At 38.4% G+C, this 21,327-nt stretch overlaps 1 protein-coding gene and 1 pseudogene across 5 annotated transcripts in view; both read left to right on the forward strand.

The window, feature by feature from the left end:
- ZNF169 (zinc finger protein 169) overlaps nucleotides 1-21,327 on the forward strand; it is a 58,812-nt gene that overhangs the window by 31,232 nt on the left and 6,253 nt on the right. For 3 of the 5 annotated variants that reach the window (XM_042913566.1, XM_042913567.1, XM_042913568.1), the window contains 2 exons: nucleotides 12,020-12,146; nucleotides 12,636-12,731. In XM_042913566.1, the coding sequence (XP_042769500.1) occupies nucleotides 12,020-12,146; nucleotides 12,636-12,731 (223 nt within the window). The remainder of the gene's footprint in view (nucleotides 1-12,019; nucleotides 12,147-12,635; nucleotides 12,732-21,327) is intronic. The other 2 variants (XM_042913569.1, XM_042913570.1) reach the window with 1 other exon arrangement.
- LOC122205296 lies at nucleotides 9,018-11,147 on the forward strand (annotated as a pseudogene).

Raw genomic sequence — 21,327 nt, forward strand, 5'->3', positions numbered from 1 at the left:
AATGAAAACAGACTCCTGGATCAATGGAATAGAGAGCCCAGAAATAAACCCATGCATATACAGTCAATCTGTGATAAAGGAGGCAAGATTATACAGTGTGAAAAAGTCTCTTCAGTAAATAGTGTTGAAAACACTGGGCAGCTACATGCGTAGAAATGAAACTGGACTGCTATCTTACACTATATACAAAAACCAAGTCAAAATGAATTAAGGACTTGAATGTAAGACCCAAAACCATAAAACATAAAAAAGGAAATGTGAGCAGTAAGCTTTTTGACATTGGTTTTCGCAATATTTTTTTGAACCATTCTCCTCAGGCAAGGGCAGCAACAGCTAAAATTAAAAGATGGGATTATGACAAACTGAAAAGCTTCTGCACAGCAAAGGAAACCATCAACAAAATGAAAAAGCAATCTACTGAATGGGAGAAGATATTTACAAATCCTACATCCTAGAAGTGGTTAATAACCAAAAAATATAAAGAGTGTACACACCTTAGTACTCAAAAAACAAACGGGTGCCTGGGTGGCTCAGTTGGTTGAGTGTCTGACTCTTGATTTTGGCTCAGGTCATGATTCCAGGATTGAGCCCTGCATCAGGCTCCATGCTAAGTGTGGAGCCTGCTTAAGATTCTCGGTCTCTCTCCTTCTGTCCCTCTCCCTTGCTTGCGTGCTCGCTCTCAAAACAAACAAAAAAACAAAACAAAACAAAACAACCCAGGAAACAAAAAACAAACAGCCTGATTCAAAATGGGCAGAGGACTTGAATAGACATTTTTTTAAAGAAGACATACCGATGGTCAATAGACATCTGGAAACATGTTCAGCATCTGTAATCATCATGGAAATGCAAATCAAAACCATAGGGAGATACTACCTCACACCAGTCTAACTGGCTTTTATCAAAAAGACAATAACAAATGTTGGTAAGGATGTGGAGAAAAGGGAACCCTCATGCACTGTTGGTGGGAATAAAGACTGCAGCCACTGTGGAAAACAGTATGGAGACTCCTCAGAAATGTAAAAATAGAACTACTGTATGATCCATGAATTCCACTTCTAGGTATTTATCCATATAAAACAAAAACACCCATTCAAAGGGATATATGCATTACCATTATTTATAAAAGCTAAGATACAGAAGCAACTTAAGTGCCCAGCAACAGATGAGTGGATAAAGAAGTTGTTTACGCACACATTCGGGAATATCACTTATCCATAAAAGAAGAATGAGCTTGCTGTCTGTGGCAACATGAATGGACCTAGAGGTATTATGCCAAGTGAAATAAGTTAGAGAAAGACTAATACGGTACAATTTCACTTATATGTGGAGTCTAAAAAATACACCAGAATGGAAACAGGCTCACAGATAGACAAAACTATTGGTCACCAGAGTGGGGAGGGATTGAGAGTAGGCCAAAAAGGAGAAGGGGATTAAGAAGTTTCTAATTATAAATAATTCATGAGGATACAATGTATAGCAGAGGGAAACACTATGATATACACCAGAAACTAACGGGAAATTGTATGTCAATTATACTTCAATTTAAAAAGAAAGTTACAAAAGATTAAGAAGGATATCATATGTTGATAAAAGGTTCACTATGAAGAGAGGATATAACAATTATATAACTACCTAATAGTACAGTCCCAAAATATACGGAGTAAAAATGGGCAGAATTGAAGAGAAAACTAGTTCTACAATAATGGGTGTAGTTCAGTAACCAACTTTCTATAACAGAGCAGCCAGACAGGAGATCAAAGGCAATATACAACTTGAACTGCACTAATACACACACACACACACACACACACACACACACACACACACACACACACCATCTATCCAACAACAGCAAAATATATATTTAACTTAATTGTACCTGAAAGGGTAGGTCATTAGGCCACAAGGTAAGTCTTAATGAATTTGAAATTACTGAAATCATGCAAAGTAACTTCTGATCACAGTGGAATGAAACTAGAAATGAACAGCAGAAAGAACTCTGGAAAATTCACAGATATGTGGAAATTGAATAGCACACTCAAACCTTTGTATCAAAGAAGAAAAATCACAAGAGAAAGTAGAAAATACACTGAGACAATGGAAGTGAAAACTTGACATACTAAAACTTAAGGAATGCAGAAAAAGCAATGCATAGAGGGAATTTTATAGCTGTAGATGCATCATGTAAACAGTAGATCTCAAATCTGCAACCTAATTATACAATTTAAGAAGAGCAGACTAAACCCAAACTAGAAGAAGGAAGCAAATAATAAAAGAGGAAAGATGAGATAAAATAGAGCACAGAAAAAATGATAGAGAAAGCAACAAAACTTAAAGCTGAAAAAGATAAAATTTTTATCCTGAAAAAGATAAAATTGACAAACCTTTATCTAGACTAACCAAACCCCCCAAGTTACTAAAATCAGAAATGAAATTGGAGACATTACTGTTAATTTTTTTAAGAAGTGTTACAAGTAAATACTTATACAAGGGAATAGCTGTATGCCAATAAATTGGCTACCCAAGGTGAAATGGATACCTTTCTAGAAATGCACCATCTATCCAAACCTCAGGAGAGAATAGAAATTCTGAAAAGACCTAGAAATAGTGAAGATATTAAATCAATAATAATAAAAAACCTCCCAACAGAGAAAAGCTCACAACCAAGTAAAGATGGCTTTACTCGTTAACTCTACCAAACATATAAAGAATTAACAAAATGTTTCTCCAATTATTCCAAAATATTGAAGAGGACACTTCCTAACTCATTCTATGAGGACAACATCACTCTGATACCAGAAGTCTTAGACAAAGACACTATGAGAAAAGAAAACTACAGGCTAATATCTCTTATGAGCAATTGCAAAAATCCTTGCCAAAATATGCACAAAACTAATTCAGCAGCGTATTAAAAGTATTGTACCTCTGGGGCGCCTGGGTGGCTCAGTCGGTTGGGTGTCTGACTTCGGCTGGTCTGTGAGTTCGAGCCCTGCATCGGGCTCTGTGCTGACAGCTCAGAGCCTGGAGCCTGTTTCAGACTCTGTGTCTCCCTCCCTCTGACCCTCCCCTGTTCATGCCTGTCTCTCCCTGTCTCAAAAATAAATAAAACGTTAAAAAAAATTTTAATAAAAAAAAAGTATTGTACCTCTTGAGCAAGTGAGGTTTACTCCCAGAATGCAAGAATGTTTCAACCTGTTAAAATCAACTCTGTAGGGGCGCCTGGGTGGCTCAGTCGGTTGAGCGTCCGACTTCAGCTTAGGTCATGATCTCACAGTCCGTGAGTTCGAGCCCCGCGTTGGGCTCTGTGCTGACAGCTCAGAGCCTGGAGCCTGCTTCGGATTCTGTGTCTCCTTCTCTCTCTGACCCTCCCTCGTTCGTGCTCTGTCTCTGTCTCGAAAATAAGTAAACATTAAAAAAATTAAAAAAAAAATCAATTCTGTAATACATCACATTAAGAGAATGTATGATAAAAGCCACATGATCTCAACTGAGGCACAAAAAGCGAATGACAAAACTGAACATACTTTCACAAAAAAAAAAAACATTCAGTAAACTAGGAATAGAAGGGAACTTCCTCAACATGATTAAGGCCACATATGAAAAATTCACACTGACATCATATTTAGTGACGAAAGACTGAATGCCTTTTTTTCTGAAGAACATGAATGAGATAAGGATGCCAGCTTTTGCCACTTCTGTTCAACACAGTACTGACAGTTCTAGCCTGAATGATTACACAGAAAAAAGAAAAGGAATTGTAAAAGAAGTAAAATGATACCTTCACTGGAGCCACTCTCTCATATCCATAAAACATTAGAATCCATACACGTGAAAAAAATGTCAGAGCTAATAAATGAATTTAGCAAAGTTGCAGGATACAAAATCAACATGCAAAAAGTCAGTTTTATTTCCATATGCTTTCAATGAACTATCCGAACAGGAAGTATATATTTTTTAAGTTCCAATAAAATAAAATTCCAAAGAATACATTCTAATAAAATTCCAATTTATAGCAGAATCCAAAAGAATAAAGTACTCGGCAATAAATTTAACCAAGGAGGCAAAAGACTTGTTCACTGACACCCAAAGAATATGGCTGAAATTAAAGAAAACCAAAGTATATGAAAAGACTTCCCATACTTATGGACTGGGAGACTTAATATTGCTAAGATGACAGTACTACCCAAAGTGATCTATAGATTCAAAGCAATCTCCCTCAAAATTCCATTTTGTGTGTGTGGTTATTTTTACAGAAATAGAAAAAACTATCCTAAAATTCATTTGGAACATCACAAGACCCTTGAGTCTTGCAAAACAAAAAGTATGGAGGAACCACACTGTCTGATTTCAGTACTCCGTACCAAGCCACAAACAGTGGCAAAATCGGTTTGCTACTGACATAAGGATAAACATATAGATCAATGGAACAGAACTAAGCCTGAGGAAAAACCCTCACATATATGGTCAATTGATTTTTGACAAGGGCACCAAGTCCATACAGTTGGAAAAGGACAGTCTGTACAAATGGTGCTTGGACAACTGGATACCTATGCTAAAAGAACACAAGATAAATGAAAAATTAGAAAGTCTCTGAAGAAGTAGATATAATGAATACATATGTGGAGATTTCAGAACTGAAAAATACATACCTGAAAGAAAATGGTTAGTAGATGGCTTACTAGCACATTAGAGGTAACAAATCACTGAACTGGAACACAGAACAATAGAAATTATACTGGGAAAAAAGTTATGAAGAGAGCCTCTAAAACTGTGGGAGTATAACAAAATACCATTTGTGTCACTGTAGTTCTGCAAGTAGTAAAGGTAGGCAGTATTAGAAGAGCTAATGGCTTAAAACTTCCCAAATTTGGCAAGAGATGGAAACCTAAAGATTCAAAGAGCTTGAATGTATGTCAAACATGATAAGCCCACTGAAATCCATGTCAAATCACATTACAGTTTATCTCCATAACCTAAAAATGAAGGAAACATCTTGAAAGTGGCCAATGAAAAACAACACATTTTCTTATAGGGAAAACTATTGGAATGGTAGTGGATGTCTTACCAGAAACCACAGAGGTTAGATGGAAGGGGTGTGATGTTCTTCAGGTGCTGAAAGAAACCGTCAACCCCAAATCCTGTACCAAATGACAATATCTTTCAGGAATTGAAGGGAAACGCAGGACATTCTCAAATGGAGGGAAACTGAGAATTTGTCCCTAGGAGAGCGGATAGAGGCAATTTTATAAGCAAAAAGGAAACAATAAAAGAGGGAACCTTGGAACATCTGTGTGCAGTAAGGAGTTAACATAATAGGCCTGAGACTGCTATTGTTAGGAAATCCTGCTTGCAAGATTATCCTTTGGCTGGCATTGGGATCTTGCATTTCTAGAGGGTTGGCACCATTCCCAGAACTGATAAGAATGGCTCACTGTGCCTAAAACTATGCAAACTGTAGGGTTATGTTGAATGTGCCTGTGTGACTAGCCCCCACTAAAAAAGCTGGGCACTGAGCCTTTAATGAGCTTCCTCATTAGATAACGTTTAACACATGTTGTCACAGCCATTGGTGGAGGATTTAAGTGGGTCGTGTGTGACTCCACTGGGAGAGGATTTTTGGAAGCTTGTTCCTGGTTTCCTTTGCACTTTGTCTCTTGTATGGTTTCCCTTTGCTGATTTTGCTTTGTATCCCTTTGTTATAATCATAGCCAAGTGTGCAACCATGTGAGTCTTGTGAGTCCTAGTGAACATCAAACCTGGGGGTGGTCTTGGGAACCCCTGACACAATCAGGAAGAAAGAAAACACAGGAAAAACATGGGTAAATATAGTAGGCACTCCTCTTACACATGAATTTTCTGAACTAATTTTGATGGTTGAAGCAAAAATTATTACACATTCTGCTATGATTCTAAATATATAGAGAGGAAACACTTAAAATTACAGTAAGGGCAAAAGGATGTAATGGGAGATAAAGCTTCTATACTTCATTCAAACTTGCAAAATGAAGATACCAGTAGACTGATTAGTTATGCATATGTAATGGAGCTCCCAGAGTAACCACTAAAAATGCTATATACAAAGAGATACACAGAAAGCGCTGGATATTTCAAAATAGAATTCTAAAAAGGAAAAAGAAAAAGGTCCAAATAACCCAAAAGAAGTCAGTAAAAAGAAAACCAAGCAAAAAGAACAAACAAAATGGTCTAAATACACCAACCAAAAGAGAGAAATTGGCATAACAGAGTAAGAAAAAAAGAAGCCACAGTAAACCCAATGTGCTGCCTAAATGAAACTTCAAATATTATAGCTTAGGCAAGTTAAAAGGATAAAAAGAAACATGCAAACATTAATCAAAGGAAAGGAGTGGCTATACTAAATCAATAAGGTAGGCTTCTGAGCAAGGAAAGTTACCAGACACAGAGGGTGATCAATTACAGGAAGACAGTGATCCTGAATATGTGTATCTCACATACAGTTTCACAACATGTGAAGAGGAAACCCAAAGAAATAGACAAATCAACAAGTGGAGACGTCAACACCTTTCTCTCAATGGTGGAAAATCTAAACCCCAAATCAGGAAGAGCTTGTCAACACCATCAACCAATAGAATCTAATCTTTACAGAACATTTCACCCCCAAATAGCAGAATACATATTCTTTTCAAATGCTCACAAAAACATATACCAAGATAAGCATATCCTGGGCCATAAAACATAAGAAATTTGTTTCCTTAACAAATGGAAAGAATTGATACCACACAAGGTATGTTCTCTGACCATAATGGAATCAAACATGAAGTCAGTAAGAGAAAGTTGACAGAAAAGTCTCTAAACACTTAGAAAATATTTAAACTACACACTTCTAAGTAATCCATGCATCAAAAATGAAGTTTTAAGGGGAAATAAAACATTCTCCATGAAAAGAGCATGGAGAGGAAGATACAATGTATCAAAGTATGTGGCGTACAACTAAAGCAGTCCTGAGAGGAAAACCTGTAGCAGTGGATGTGTATGTTACAAAAGAGGAAAAGTCTCTAATCAATAAGCTTCTATCTCAGGAACCTAGAAAAATAAAAGCTAAATAAACTCAAGAAACACATAGAAGGAAATAATAGTGATAAAGGCAGAAATCAGTGAAATTGAAAAAAACAGAGAAAGAGCTGTTCTTTTGAAAATAATAACATTGAAACAACCTCTAGCAAGACTAAGAAAAACAAGAGTAGACACAAATTACTACATCAAGAATGAAAAGAGGGTATCTCTACATACTCTGAAGCCATCAAAAAGAATACCAGCCTACAAATTTCACAACTTACATGAAATGAACTACTTCCTTGAAAAACACAAACTACTGAAAATTTCCCAATATGGAATAATTTGAACAGCTCTATAACTATTACGGAAGTTCAATTTGCAATCTAAAAATTCCTACAAATGAAATGTATAGGCCCACATGTTTTCACTGTGGAATTCTGCCAAATCTTTAAAGACTTAGTGCCAGTGCTGCATGATTTCTTCCAGAAAATAGAAGAGGAAGAAACAAACCCTTCCCAATTCACTCTGTGAAGCAGGTATGTTAATACCAAAATAATTACACACTATTACCAAGTACAATTTACTTTAGGCATGCAAGACTAGTTCCATATTTGAAACTTAGTGTAATCCACCATTTTAACAGACTAAAAAAGAAAAACCACATGATTATATCAGTTGATGCAGTAAAATCAATTATTTGTCAGAATTCAATAACCACTGTGGGGAAAAAAAAATCTTAGAACAAAAGGAATGCAGGGGAACTCCTCTACTTGAGTAGGAACATCTACAAAAATATCTATATCTAACATTCTTTATTGCTTATATATATATATAAACATACATGTCTACTGCTGTATATATATTTATTTGTAATAATATATAACTATATATATAAAACAATTTACTGTTTTAACCATTTCACAAATTTATTTTAGAGACGGGGGCAGAGGGAGAAAGAAAGAGAGCATTAAGCAGGCTCCACGCTCAGTGTGGAGCCCAACATGGGCTTTTATCCCATGACCCTGGGATCATGACCTGAGCCGAAATCAAGAGTCAGACACTCAACCAAGCCATCCAGGTGCCTCTTAACCATTTTTTTTTTTTTTAACATTTTTTATTTATTTTTGGGACAGAGAGAGACAGAGCATGAACGGGGGAGGGGCAGAGAGAGAGGGAGACACAGAATCGGAAACAGGCTCCAGGCTCCGAGCCATCAGCCCAGAGCCTGACGCGGGGCTCGAACTCACAGACCGCGAGATCGTGACCTGGCTGAAGTCGGACGCTTAACCGACTGCGCCACCCAGGCGCCCCCCTTAACCATTTTTAAATGCACGGTTCAGTGGTGTTAAGTACATGCACACTGTTGTGAAACCATTCCCATTCTCCATCTCCAGCACTGTTTCATCTTCCCAAGCTAAAACTGTGTCCATTAAACATGGACTCCTTCCTCATTCCCCACTCCTCCCAGCTCTTGGTAACCTCTGTTTTACTTTATGGACTTGCCCATTCTCGGTTACCTGCTGTAAGTGGAATCAAACACTTTTTGTCCTTCTTAGACTGGCATATTTCACTTAACGTTTTCAACGCTAATCCTTGGTGTTGAATGTATCAGAATTTCCTTTGTTTCTAAGGCTCAACATATGCCATTGTATGCATACACCACATTTTATGTTGATGGCCATTTGAGCTATTGTGAATAATGCCATTATGTTAGGGACTTTGCTGTACAAGTATATAGGGGTAGATAGCTAGGAGTGGAGTTGCTGAATCACAGGGTCAGTGGTATGTTTAACATTTTGAGGAACTGCTGGACTCTTCCACAAAAACCACACCATTTTACATTTCCCATCAGAAATGCATAAATGTCTCCACACTGCCAGAACTTGTTCTCTCCCTTTTCTTTGGTAGTAGCCATCATAGAGGGTATGGCGTGGCATCTTATCTTAACGCTGTGCGACATAATGCTTTTCTCCTCATGTTAAGAATAAGGCAAAGATGTCTGCTCTCACCACTCTCATTGTGCTACAAGTTCTGCAATAAAGCAAGAGGAAACAGATCATTGACTGCTCTCCAGGTAGCTGTTTCCTTCAAAAGCCAGGCTGGGCCCATAATGAAGCAACTATGTCTAAGGGACCTGCAGGTGGCATTGGTCTTGGCACCACCTACTCTTGTGTGGGTGCCTTCTAGCACAGGAAAGTGGAAATAATTGCCAATGATCAGGGAAACTGAACCACCCCAAGTTATGTAGCCTTTACTGACACTGAACGATTGATCGGTGATGCTGCAAAGAATCAAGTTGCAACGAACCCCACCAACACAGTTTTTGATGCCAAACGCCTGATTGGGCGTGGATTCGACAATGCTGTTGTCCAATCTGATATGAAGCACTGGCCCCTCATGGTGGTGAATGATGCTGGCAGGCCCAAGGTCCAAGTAGAATACAAGGGAGAGACCAAAAGTTTCTATCCAGAGGAGGTGTCTTCTATGGTTTTGACAAAGATAAAGGAAATCACAGAGGCTTACCTTGGGAAGACTGTTACCAATGCTGTAGTCACAGTACCTGCCTATTTTAACAATGCTCAGCATCAGGCTACCAAAGATGCTGGAACTATTGCTGGTCTTAATGTACTTTGAATCATCAAAGTACAGCAGCCAACTGCTGCTGCTATTGCTTATGGCTTAGAGAAAAAGGTTGGAGCCGAAAGGAATGTGCTGATCTTTGACTTGGGAGGTGGCACTTTTGATGTGTCAATCCTCACTATTGAAGATGGGATCTTTGAGGTCAAATCTACTGCTGGAGACACCCACTTAGGTGGAGAAGACTTTGACAACCGAATGGTAAACCATTTTATTGCAGAGTTCAAGCGCAAATATAAGAAGGACATCAGTGAGAACAAGAAGGCAGTCCGTTGCCTCTGTACCTCTTGCAAGCATGCCAAGCATACACTTTCTTCCAGCACCTAGGCCAGTATTGAGATTGGTTCTCTATATGAAGGAATCAACTTCTATACCTCTATTACTCGTGCCTGGTTTGAAGAATTAAAATACTGACCTGTTCTGTGGCACCCTGGGCCCTGTAGAGAAAGCTCTTCAGGATGCCAAGCTAGACAAGTCTCAGATCCACGATATTGTCTTGGTGGGTGGTTCTACACGTATCCCCAAGATTCAGAAACTTCTACAAGACTTTTTCAATGGGAAGGAACTGAATAAGAGCATCAACCCTGATGAAGCTGTCGCTTATGGTGCAGCTGTCCAGGTAGCCATCCTTCCTGGAGACAAATCTGAAAATGTTCAAGATTTGCTGCTGTTGGAGGTCACTCCCCTTTCTCTTGGCATTGAAACTGCTGGTGGAGTCATGACTGTTCTCATCAAGCACAATTCTACCATTCCTACTAAACAGACCCAAACCTTCACTACCTACTCTGACAACCAGCCTGGTGTGCTCATTCGGGTTTATGAAGGTGAGCGTGCCATGACCAAGGATAACAACCTACTTGGCAAGTTTGAACTCACAGGCATACGTCCTGCCCCCCATGGCGTTCCTCAGATTGAGGTTACCTTTGATATTGATGCTAATGGCATTCTCAATGTCTCTGCTGTGGATAAGAGTACAGGAAAAGAGAATAAGATCACCATCACAAACAACAAAGGTCGCTTGAGCAAGGAAGACATTGAGCTCATGGTCCAGGAAGCTGAGAAGTACAAAGCAGAAGATGAGAAGCAGCGAGACAAAGTGTCCTCCAAGAATTCACTTGAATCGTACGCATTCAACATGAAAGCCACTGTTGAAGATGAAAAGAGTAAAATCAATAATGAGGACAAACAGAAGATTCTGGATAAGTGTAATGAAATCATCAACTGGCTGGATAAGAACCAGACTGCAGAAAAGGAAGAATTTGAACATCAGCAGAAAGAGCTGGAGAAGGTCTGCAATCCCATCATTACAAAGCTGTACCAGAGTGCAGGAGGCATGCCTGAAGGAATGCCTGGAGGCTTCCCTGGTGGTGGGGCTCCCCCCTCTGGTGGTGCCTCCTCTGGGCCCACCATTGAAGAGGTTGATTAAGCCAACCTGAGAATAGGTTTAGCATTGTTTCACACAAAATATTTGAAGGACCCAAATTTGTAGCAAATTCCATGGCAGTGAAGTTGAGCTGCCATAGTTAATAAACTGGGCATTCTCGATACTTGAATATGGAATATGTGCACAAGGAAAGGAAATACAACATTACACTTTATAAGCACTGTATTGTTAAGTAGAAAATACAATGTCTTAAAACTGTATTTAAAATTGGCACCAAAAAAATAGAGGAAATAAAATGCATATAGATTATAGATTATAAAGGAAGAAATAATTCTGTCCCTATATGCAGATGCCATGCTTGTCTATGTAGAAAATCTAAAGGAATCTAGGAGGAAAAAAAATCCTAGAACTAAGTGAGTTCAGCCAGGCTGTAGGATTTAAGATAAAGATAGAAACAATTGTATTTTTGTATCCTAGCAATGAACATAGTGTCACTGAAATTAAAAATACCATTAAAATCACTTAAAGAGATTCTAAGGTGTCAATCTAACAAAACATATGGATTTGTATGCTGAAAATCACAAAATGCTGATGGAAGAAATCAGAAGACAATAAATGGAGAGACATACCACATTTGTGGATTTGAACAGTCAACAGAGTAAAAAGAAGAATAAGGTGATCTACCTGATTTCAAGACCTACTATATAGCAGCTTCATAGACGTAAGATCAAGAGAAGAAAAGAGAGGACCCCCTAACTAGACCCATGAGCAATGTGAGAAGGGGATTAATAGTCTTGAACACACGGCACTAGATTTTGGGTTAAAAGCAGGGGCTTTGAATCTCACCTGGGGCCCCACACCAGCCTTTCTTCCTACCTTGGCCGTAGTTAGTGGCTTAGCTTAGGTTGACTAGTGCATGTGGTTTGCTTCTGGGTGAGCAGGAATGTGTTTGTGTTACAGGCATTAATGGCCTTCAGGGATGTGGCTGTGGCCTTCACCCAGAAGGAGTGGAGGCTACTGAGTCCTGCTCAGAGGACCCTGTATCGGGATGTAATGCTGGAGAACTACAGCCACTTGGTGTCGCTGGGTAAGGATGTCTTGTCTCAGGTCTCAGACTGCCTGTGAACATCTTAAGATTTTATGTAGTAGCCATGATACTTTTGGCTCAAAAAGAAAAACAATATTTTCCCTATATCCCTAGAGAGTGTTTGGATTCTGTAGAGCTGAAATAGTGAAGGTGTGTGTGTGGCGGGGTGGGGGTGAAGCTATGTGACACTGAATTGCCAGGACTCTTCCAAGGTTGGGCCCTTCCTCCAAAGTGATCTTGCCTCAAATTTGGGAATACTGGTATTCAGTTAACCACAGGGGAGACTTTAGATCCGGGACTCCCCCTCCCCTTAGTCATCCTTTCTCAGCACTCAGAGAGCCTTTGCGCACTGCCACCGCCCCCCCCCCCCCCCCCCCCCCCCCCCCCCCCGCTTTCTGGGTTATTGCATTCCCCTGCTGACTCTGAGTTCTGCCATAGCCTCTTAAACCACTAACCCAGGGTCACCTTGGTTTCTTTCCCTGTGAGTAGGAATTGCCTTTTCCAAACCCAAACTCATCACCCAGCTGGAGCAAGGGGATGAGCCCTGGAAAGAGGAGAGCGAATGTCTTCTGGACCTTTGTCCAGGTGAGTGGGAAGCAGTGGGCCGGAGAGGAGACCAGGCAGTGAGGTGCTTAGCAGATGAGGAAGGAGTGCTTATGAACTCCTGGGGAGGGCTCTTCTTTGGGCCCCCCTTCCATGATATCCTGCTTACCCAGAGAGGGCTTCCCTGGCCGTCCTCCCCTCCCCTACGCAGGCTCATTCTGTTCATGTGGTGTCTCTTTTCCAGCACCTTTTCCAGTTCTAGGATCTCCTTGTTCTTGGGCTTTTGTTGGTTGGCCTGATATTCTGCATAGCACTTGCCTTCTGAGACTAAGTCTGCTGTCTCTGGGAGACACTATCTAGTTTTTGTTCATAACATGTGAATTTCTTAGTGCATTGGTTTTACTCCATAAATTCCCATAAGCTTGCTTCTTTTATGATGGATTATTTAAGATTACAACAGGGTGTGTAGAATTATATGAGTGCCTGTGTGCCTTCCCTGCAGCCTAAGAAATAGATGTTAGAACACCAGTTAACAGCCCCCACACCTTCCCTGTTGTGTCCTGCTCTTCCACCCCAGCCAAGAATCCAGTTTGTGCATTAGCATTCTCATGTGCCCTTTTTTCGTTTTCCCCATTCGATGGGTCCTTCAAGCATATAGTGTTGTTTTGCATGTTTGTAAATTCAGCACATAGTATTGTGCTGTACCCATCCTTCTGGAACATGCTTTTTCACTGACTTTGTGTGAGTATCCTGTTAAAACACATTACCAGTTCCCTTCTTTTGGACACTTATTTCCAATTTTGGCTATTAAATAATGCTATCTACATATTCCTGTTACTTCCATAGAAACGGGCAAGAATTTTTCCAGCCTAGAGTTTCTTGTCTCACATCCTCACCAATACTGGGTATTGTCAGATTTCTTCCCTTTGCAGTGAATCTCAGAGGTTCTTGTCCCACACATCCTCACCAATACCAAGTATTGTCAGACTTCTTCCCTTTGCGGTGAATCTCAGAGGAGCTTTGCTTTTCAGGGAGCATGAGTATCTCTTCCTCTGTTGTTTGGTCATTTACGTCTTCTGTGATTTGTCTGTTCATGGGGTTTCCCTCCTTTTCATTTGGGCTGTTTCTGTTATTGATTTGTAGAAATTCCATATAAATTCTGAGAACATGTAGGTCTTTAATCCAGTGGGAATTAATTTTATGTGAATGACTGGAGGTAAGAATAAATTTTTTCCTGATTTATTTTTTTTATTCTTTTGTTTTCAACATTCCTGGCATTTTGTTTCTAAATACAACCATATATCTGGACTTGTACTTTATAGCAAAATCAGTGCTTTTGTCTTTTTTTTTTTTTTAAGAGAAACTATTATATAAGCTATAATAATGGTATAATATAAAATGTATTATGGTATATTATGGTATAACAGTTTAGGGATAAATAATTTAATATAAAAAACTACACGTATTTAAAGTGTAAAATTTGGCTACCGCTATGGAATCACTGCTACAATCCAAATACCAAGCATAACTGTCACCTCAAAGTTTCCTTGTGCCTCATTATAGTCCCTATCTCCTATCCTTTCGTCTTTCCCTCCTCCGCAGACTCAGGTACCCACTGCTCTGCTTTCTATCATAGATTTGCTCACATTTTCCAGAATTAATGTAAGTTAAATATATAGAATGTATACCAGATTCTTTCACTCAACATAATTATTTTTAATTTCATCCATAATGCTGTTTGTATCATAGTTCATTTCTTTTTACTGCTGGATAGTATTCCATTACATAGATAGCACAATTCATTTAACCATTCACCTACTGAAAGACATTTGAGTAGTCTCCAGTTTTGATTAATACAAGTAAAATCAGCATGGATGTTCATGACAAGTCTTTTATTTCTCTTGGATAAATACCCAGAACTGGGAATGGCTGGGTTATAGGATATAGTGTATATTTAACTTTTTACAGAATTCAAAAGCTGTTTTCCAAAGTGGCTATGCTATTCACATTCCCACCAGCAAGGTATGAGGGTTCCAGATGCTCCACATCTTTGCCAAAACTTGGCAAAGAAATAAAAAGTTTCTTATTTTTGTGAGAAAGAGGGAGAGAGTGAGCACATGCGAAGGGGGGGAGAAGGGCAGAGGGAGAGAGAATCTTAAGCAGGCTCCATGCTCAGTGTGGATGCAGGGCTCGATCCCACCACCCTGGGATCATGATCTGAGCTGAAATCAAAAGTCGGACACTCAACCTACTGAGCCACCCAACCGACTGAGCCACTCAGACACCCTGGTATTGTTTTCATTTTAGACATTTGCATAGCTGTGTAGTGGCATCTGGTTTTGCCTGACAGTTTCCTAATGGCTGATGATGTTTTCATATGCTTATTTGCCATCCGTACACCTTTGGTAAAATGTCTCTTTGAATCTTTTGCCCATTAAAAAAAATTGTTTTCTTATATTTTTGTTACTGAGTTCTGAAAGTTCTTCATATATTCTGTATAGAAGGTCATTGTCAGATGTTTGATTTACAAATATTTTCCCTATGGCTTCCTTTTCTTTTCTTTATTTTGAGAGAGAGAGAGTGTGCAAGGGGAGGGGGAGAGAGAATCCCAAGCAGGTTCTATGCTGTCAGCACAGAGCTGGACATGGGGCTGAATCCCATGAACTGTGAGCTCATGACCTGAGCTGAAATCAAGAGTTGGACACTTAACCGACTGAACCACCCAGGTGCCCCACCTTTTCAATCTTTTAATAGTCTTTCAAAGAGAAATTCCTAATTTTGATGAAGTCCAAGTTTTTGTCTCACGAATTTCACTTTTGGTAGTGTGTTTAAGAAATATTTGCCTGACTTAAGGTGAAAGAGATTTTCATATTTTTTTTCCTTTTAGAAGTGTTACAATTTTTATTTTATATTCAGCTCTATAATCTATTGTGAATAAATTTTTATACTTGGTACCACCTCTGGATTTAAGTACATTTGTTTTTGCATACAAATACCTAAATTTTCCAGCACCATTTATTGAAAAGGCAACCTGTTGTTTATTGAATTGCCTATTTACCTTTGTGGTAAATGAATTGACCAAATGTGTACAGGTCTATATTTGGATTCTATTTTTTTTTTTTTTCCACTCCTTTTTCTACCTTGATGCCAATACCACACGGTCTTGATTACTGTAGCCTTATAAGTTTGGAGTTCAGACAGTATAAATCTCCAACGTTTTTTCCTTTTTCAAGTTGTTTTAATTATTCTAGGTTCTTTGAATTTCCATATGGATTTAGAATAGCAATTTTCACACACACACACACACACACACCCTACTTGGGATTCTGATTTGGAATGAATTAAATCTACCTCATTTTGGAGAGAATTTACATGGAAATAACACTGTATCACCCAATATGTGAACACGGTATATCCATTTTTATGGGAGTTCTTTTAATTTTTGTCAGCCTTGTTTTATAATTTTTAGTACAGAGGTCTTATGCATTTCTACTCAGATTTATCCCTCTATATTTCATATTTTTTATACTATTGAAGCTATTTTCACATTGTTTTCAATTGTTGAAAGTACAGAGAAACACAATTAACTTATGGATAACCATCTTGTATCTGGTAAACTTGCATACTTACTTTTTAGTTCTAGTAGCTTTTGTCAAATTCTATAGGATTTTCTAATAGATGATTATGTTATTTGTGAATAAGTATAGTTTTACTTCTTTACATTCAGTATGTCTTTATTTTTCTTGCCACATTGCACAGGCGAGAACATCCAGTGCAATGATCAATTTAAATGGTGAGAGTGGACATCCTTTCCTTGTTCCTGATCTTATGGGGGAATGCTTTCTCCTAAGTTTAAGTTTTATAGCTGCCCTTTATGAGCACAACAAACTTCTGTTCCTTCTTTGCTAAAAGTTTTTATTGGGAATAGATGTTGGATTTTGTTAAATGTTTTCTGGGCATGTTTTGAGGTGATCATTTATGATCTATTTTTTTTTTAGTCTTTTATAAAGTTTTTATTTTAATTTTAGTTAACATACAGTGTTACATTAGTTTCAGGTGTACAATAGAGTGATTCAAAACAATTCCATGTGTCATTCTTGACAAGTGCAGTCCTTTTTTTCTTTTTATGTTTCAAGTTTAAATTCTAGTTAGTTAACATATAGGGTAATATTGGTTTCAGGAGAATTTAGTGATACATCACTTATATCTAATACACAGTGCTCATTACAAGTGCCCTCAATATCCATCACCCATTTAGCCCATCTCCCACCTACCTCCCCTCTGGTAACTCTCAGTTTGTTTCCTAAAGTTAATAGTCTCTGATGGTTTGCCTTCCTCTTTTTTTTTTTTTTTTTTCTTCCTTCCCCTATGTTCATCTGTTTTGTGTATTAAATTCCACATATGAGGTGAATGGAGTTTTTTTTTTTTTTCCCCTTGTTAAATCAGGCTTGTATTTTTGTTAACATAATGCACTGACCTTATTCAGGTTTCACCAGTTTTACCTTCACTCTTTTGTATGTGTGGGTGTATGTTTGTTTAGATCTATGAAATTTTATCCCATGTACATTCCTGTAACTGCCAGTATATCCAAAGATACAGAATAGTTCCATCACAGGGATCCCTTGTGCTGCTCTTTCATAGCCACAGCCAACTCTCTCCCTCCTCGCCTGTCCTGTCTGGCAACTACTAATCTGTTCTCTTTCTCTATGAATTTTCATTTCAAGAGTGTTATATAAAAGAAATCATATAGTATGTTAACATTTTGGGATGGCCTTTTTTCATTCAGCATAATTCTCTTGTGATCCATCCAAACTGTAGCATGTACCAATACTTCATTCCTTTTATTGCTGACTAGTATTCCATAGTATGAATGTACCACAGTTTGTTAAACCATTCACCCACTGAAGGATATTCCAGTTGTTTACAGTTTGGGGCTTTTATAGATGAAGGTGCTTTCAGCATTTCGATACGGGTTTTTGTGGGAACCTAAGGCCTTATTTCTGGGATAAATGCTGAAGAGTGCAGGTGCTGAGTCATATAGTAAATAAATGTTTAGTTTTGTAAAAAAGAGCCACAGCCATGTCTAGAATGGTTACACCATTTTATCTTCCCACTAGCAACGTCTGCATGATTGTTTCTCCACATTCTTGCCAGTATCTGGTATTAGCCCTATTTTTTATTTTGGCCATTCTGACAGATTTCTAGCAATATCTCCTTGGTTAGTAAGAGTGAGGGGTTTAGTGCAAGCAGTTCCTCTCATGGAGAGCTGGGCATATCTGAGTCTGTGCACTGTATAAAGGATTTAGTTTCCTTGGAAAAGAGACTGGTGTTCTCCCTATGGGTAAAGAGCTTATGAAGCCTCTGGTTATGGATGGCTATTGCTGTCATTTTGCAAGGTCTTTGTGGCATGTCCTTGCATCTCTGTTCATTCTTCCCAGACGATCTCTATCCAAAAGTGGTTGGCAGGTGTGTGTGTGTGTGTGTGTGTGTGTGTGTGTGTGTGTGTGTAAGATCTGATCTGACCACTGAATGGACCTGGCAAAGATGGTCTAACAAGTGAGGGGAAAGAGACAATCTCTTCCTAGGTTGGCTCATGTGAGTAGTTGGCAGGCAGGGGCCCACGGACTTAGGTCTAGGGTGTCCAGCTAAGCATCTTCAGACACTGCATTTTAAGAGGGTAATCCCTGGTAGTTCTTCTCAGCTAAGCAGAGTCATGTAAGGTGGTTGACCACAGGAGCAATGGGTAGATGTGTATCATTACCTAGTGTATTTCTTTTCAGGTAGAATTTACTTACAGGAAATGCAAATTCTTAAGTTTGCTAGAGTTCAAACAATGTGTCTATCTCTACAATCCAAACTTTATCAAAATACAGATTACTAGCATTCCAGGTAGTTCCTTATGGCCCATTCCAGTAAACTCCCACCCTAACCCTCAGAGGTACCTCTGGTCTTGATTTTATTTCATCATGGATTAATTTTGCCCACTATACAATTTTGCATGAGTGGAATGATACGTATTCTTTTGTGTAGGCTTCTTCACCCAGTACAAAGTTTTTGAACTTCATCCATGTTGTTGCATACATTAGTAACCTGTTCCTTTTTAATGCTGCGTGACTTCCCATCATGTGAATATACAACTATTTATCCTTTCTCCTTGGCAGACACCTTGATGGTTTCTAGTCCTTAGTTATTGTGAAAAAGCTGTTATTAGTAATCTTATGCTAGGTTTTTTGTTTTGGTAAGCCTATGTTTTCATTTCCTTTGGATAAAGACCTAGAGTAACGCCAGGTGTATTAGTTTCCTAAGGTTGCTGTAACAATTTACCACAAACTGAAAGGCTAAAACAACAGAAATCTATTCTCACAGTTCAGAAGTTAGAAGTCCAAAATCAACCTGCTGGCAGGGTTGGTTCTTTTTGGAGGTTTGGAGGGAGAATCTGTTCCTCACCTCTCCTGGCTTCTGGTGGTTGCTGGCAATCATTCCTTGGCTTGTTGCTTTGTCAGTCCAATCCATGCCTTGTGACCACACAGCCTTCCTTCTATGCATCTCTGTATCTAAGTCTCTCTCCTTGTAAGGACACCAGTCATTGGATTAAGGCTCACCCTAATTTGGTATGACCCATCTTAACTTGATCACATCTGCAAAAACCTGATTTCAAAAGAAGTCCTATAGGTAGAAATGAATTTTGGTGGGATACCATTCAGTTTGATACACTGAGTCACAGGGTACAGTATATGCAATATTATGAGAAATGACTATTTTCCAAACTGGCTGTACCATATTTCACTTCCATGAACACACAAGAAGAGAGTGACATTTGTCTCACAACTTCCCCCACAGTTTTCACCTTATCTGTGATGGATATGTAGTGGTTTCTCATGGGATCTTTAATTTCCATTTCCCTGATGGTTAAGTGTTGAGCACTTTCTTTGTGCTTTATTGTATATCTTACTTTGTGAAGTATTTATTAAATCTTCTTCCAGTTTATTGCATTTTAAAATTGTTGAGTTCTATGAATTATTAATCCTGGATACCAATTTGTCATATGTACATTTTGCAAACATTTTCTTAGTCTGAAACCTTTCTGTTCATTTTTTAAAGTTACTTTTGATAAGCAGATGTTTAATTTTGAGGAAGTCCAATTTTTCTCCTTTAAAATTTTTATTGTCATGAAGATAATTTATATTTTCTAAATGCTATATAGTTTCAGCTTTTAAGTCCATGATCCACCTTGAAGTAACTTTTGTATATGGTGTCAGGCAGGAATCAAGATTTTACTCTTTCATATGGATACCCAGTGGCTCTAGCATCAACTGCTGAAAAGACTTGCCTTCCCCTCACTGAATTGCTTTGTTGAAAATCCAATGGCTAAGTGTGGGTCTGTTTTACACTTTCAGTTCTATTTCTTCAATAGAATAGCCCTATCCTTAAACAAACCACACTGTATTACTGTAGGACCATCAGAAGTCTTGAAGCCAGGTAGTGGAAGTACTCTCCCTCTCTCTGTAAGTCAGGTAGAAGTTTTTCTTTTATTTTAGAGAGAGTGAGATTCCAAGCAGGGTCCATGCTCAACCCCCTCCTCCCCCACCCCCCAACATGGGGCTTGATCCCATGACCCTGGGCCAAAATCCAAGCCAAAATCAAGAGTCAGATGCTCAACCAATGGAGCCACCCAGGTACCCCTAATTTTTCTTTTTAAAGACTGCTTTGGGCAGTGTAGGTCCTCTGCATTTCCACTTAAATTTTAAGATCAGTTTCTCATAAAATTTGGGGTCTTTTGTGGTTCCATATAAATTTTAGGATTGTTGCTGTTGGTATTTGATAGGTATTGCATTAAATGTGTAGATTGCTTTGGGTAGTATAGACATTTTGACAGTATTTGTTCTTCCAATCTGTGAGCATGGAATGTTTTTTTCATTTCCTTATGTTGTCTTTAATTTCTTATATTAGTTTTATAGTTTATAAATAGTTTTTTATAGTTTTTTTATAGTTTTTTATATTTATAGTTTTTTATAGTGTTTTATAAATATAGTTTATAGAATTTTATAATATAAAATTCTTATATTAGCTTTATAGTTTTCAGGCACCTCTCAAGTTTATTCCTAGGTATTTTACTCCTTTTGGTGCAATTGTAAATAGGATGGTTTTCTTAATTTCTCTTTCTGCTGTTTCATTATTGGTGTATAGAAATGCAACAGATTTCTGCACATTGCTTTTGTATCCTGCAACTTCACTGAAATCCTTTATCAGTTCTAGTAGCTTTTTGGTGGAGTCCTTAGGGTTTTCTATGTATACTCTCCTGTCACCTATGTTATTAGACAACATACAGAAAAGGAATTCAAATTGGTAAGTAGTAAAAGCTTTATTTCTTCCTTACCAATTTGAATTCCTTTTCTGTATGTTGTCTAATTACTGTGGCTAGTACTTCCAATGTTTTGTTGAATAAAAGTGGTGAGAGTGGACACCCTTGTCTTGTTCCTGACCTTAGGGGGAAAACAGTTTTTACCCCATTAAGGATGATGTTTACTGTTGGTTTTTTATATATGGCCTTTATTATGTTATATTCCCTCTAAACCTACTTTGTTGAGGGTTTTTATTATGGATGGATGCTTTACTTTTACAGATGATTTTTCTGTGT

Source organism: Panthera leo, chromosome D4, assembly GCF_018350215.1.
Source record: "Panthera leo isolate Ple1 chromosome D4, P.leo_Ple1_pat1.1, whole genome shotgun sequence".
Classification (NCBI taxonomy): Eukaryota; Metazoa; Chordata; class Mammalia; order Carnivora; family Felidae; genus Panthera; species Panthera leo.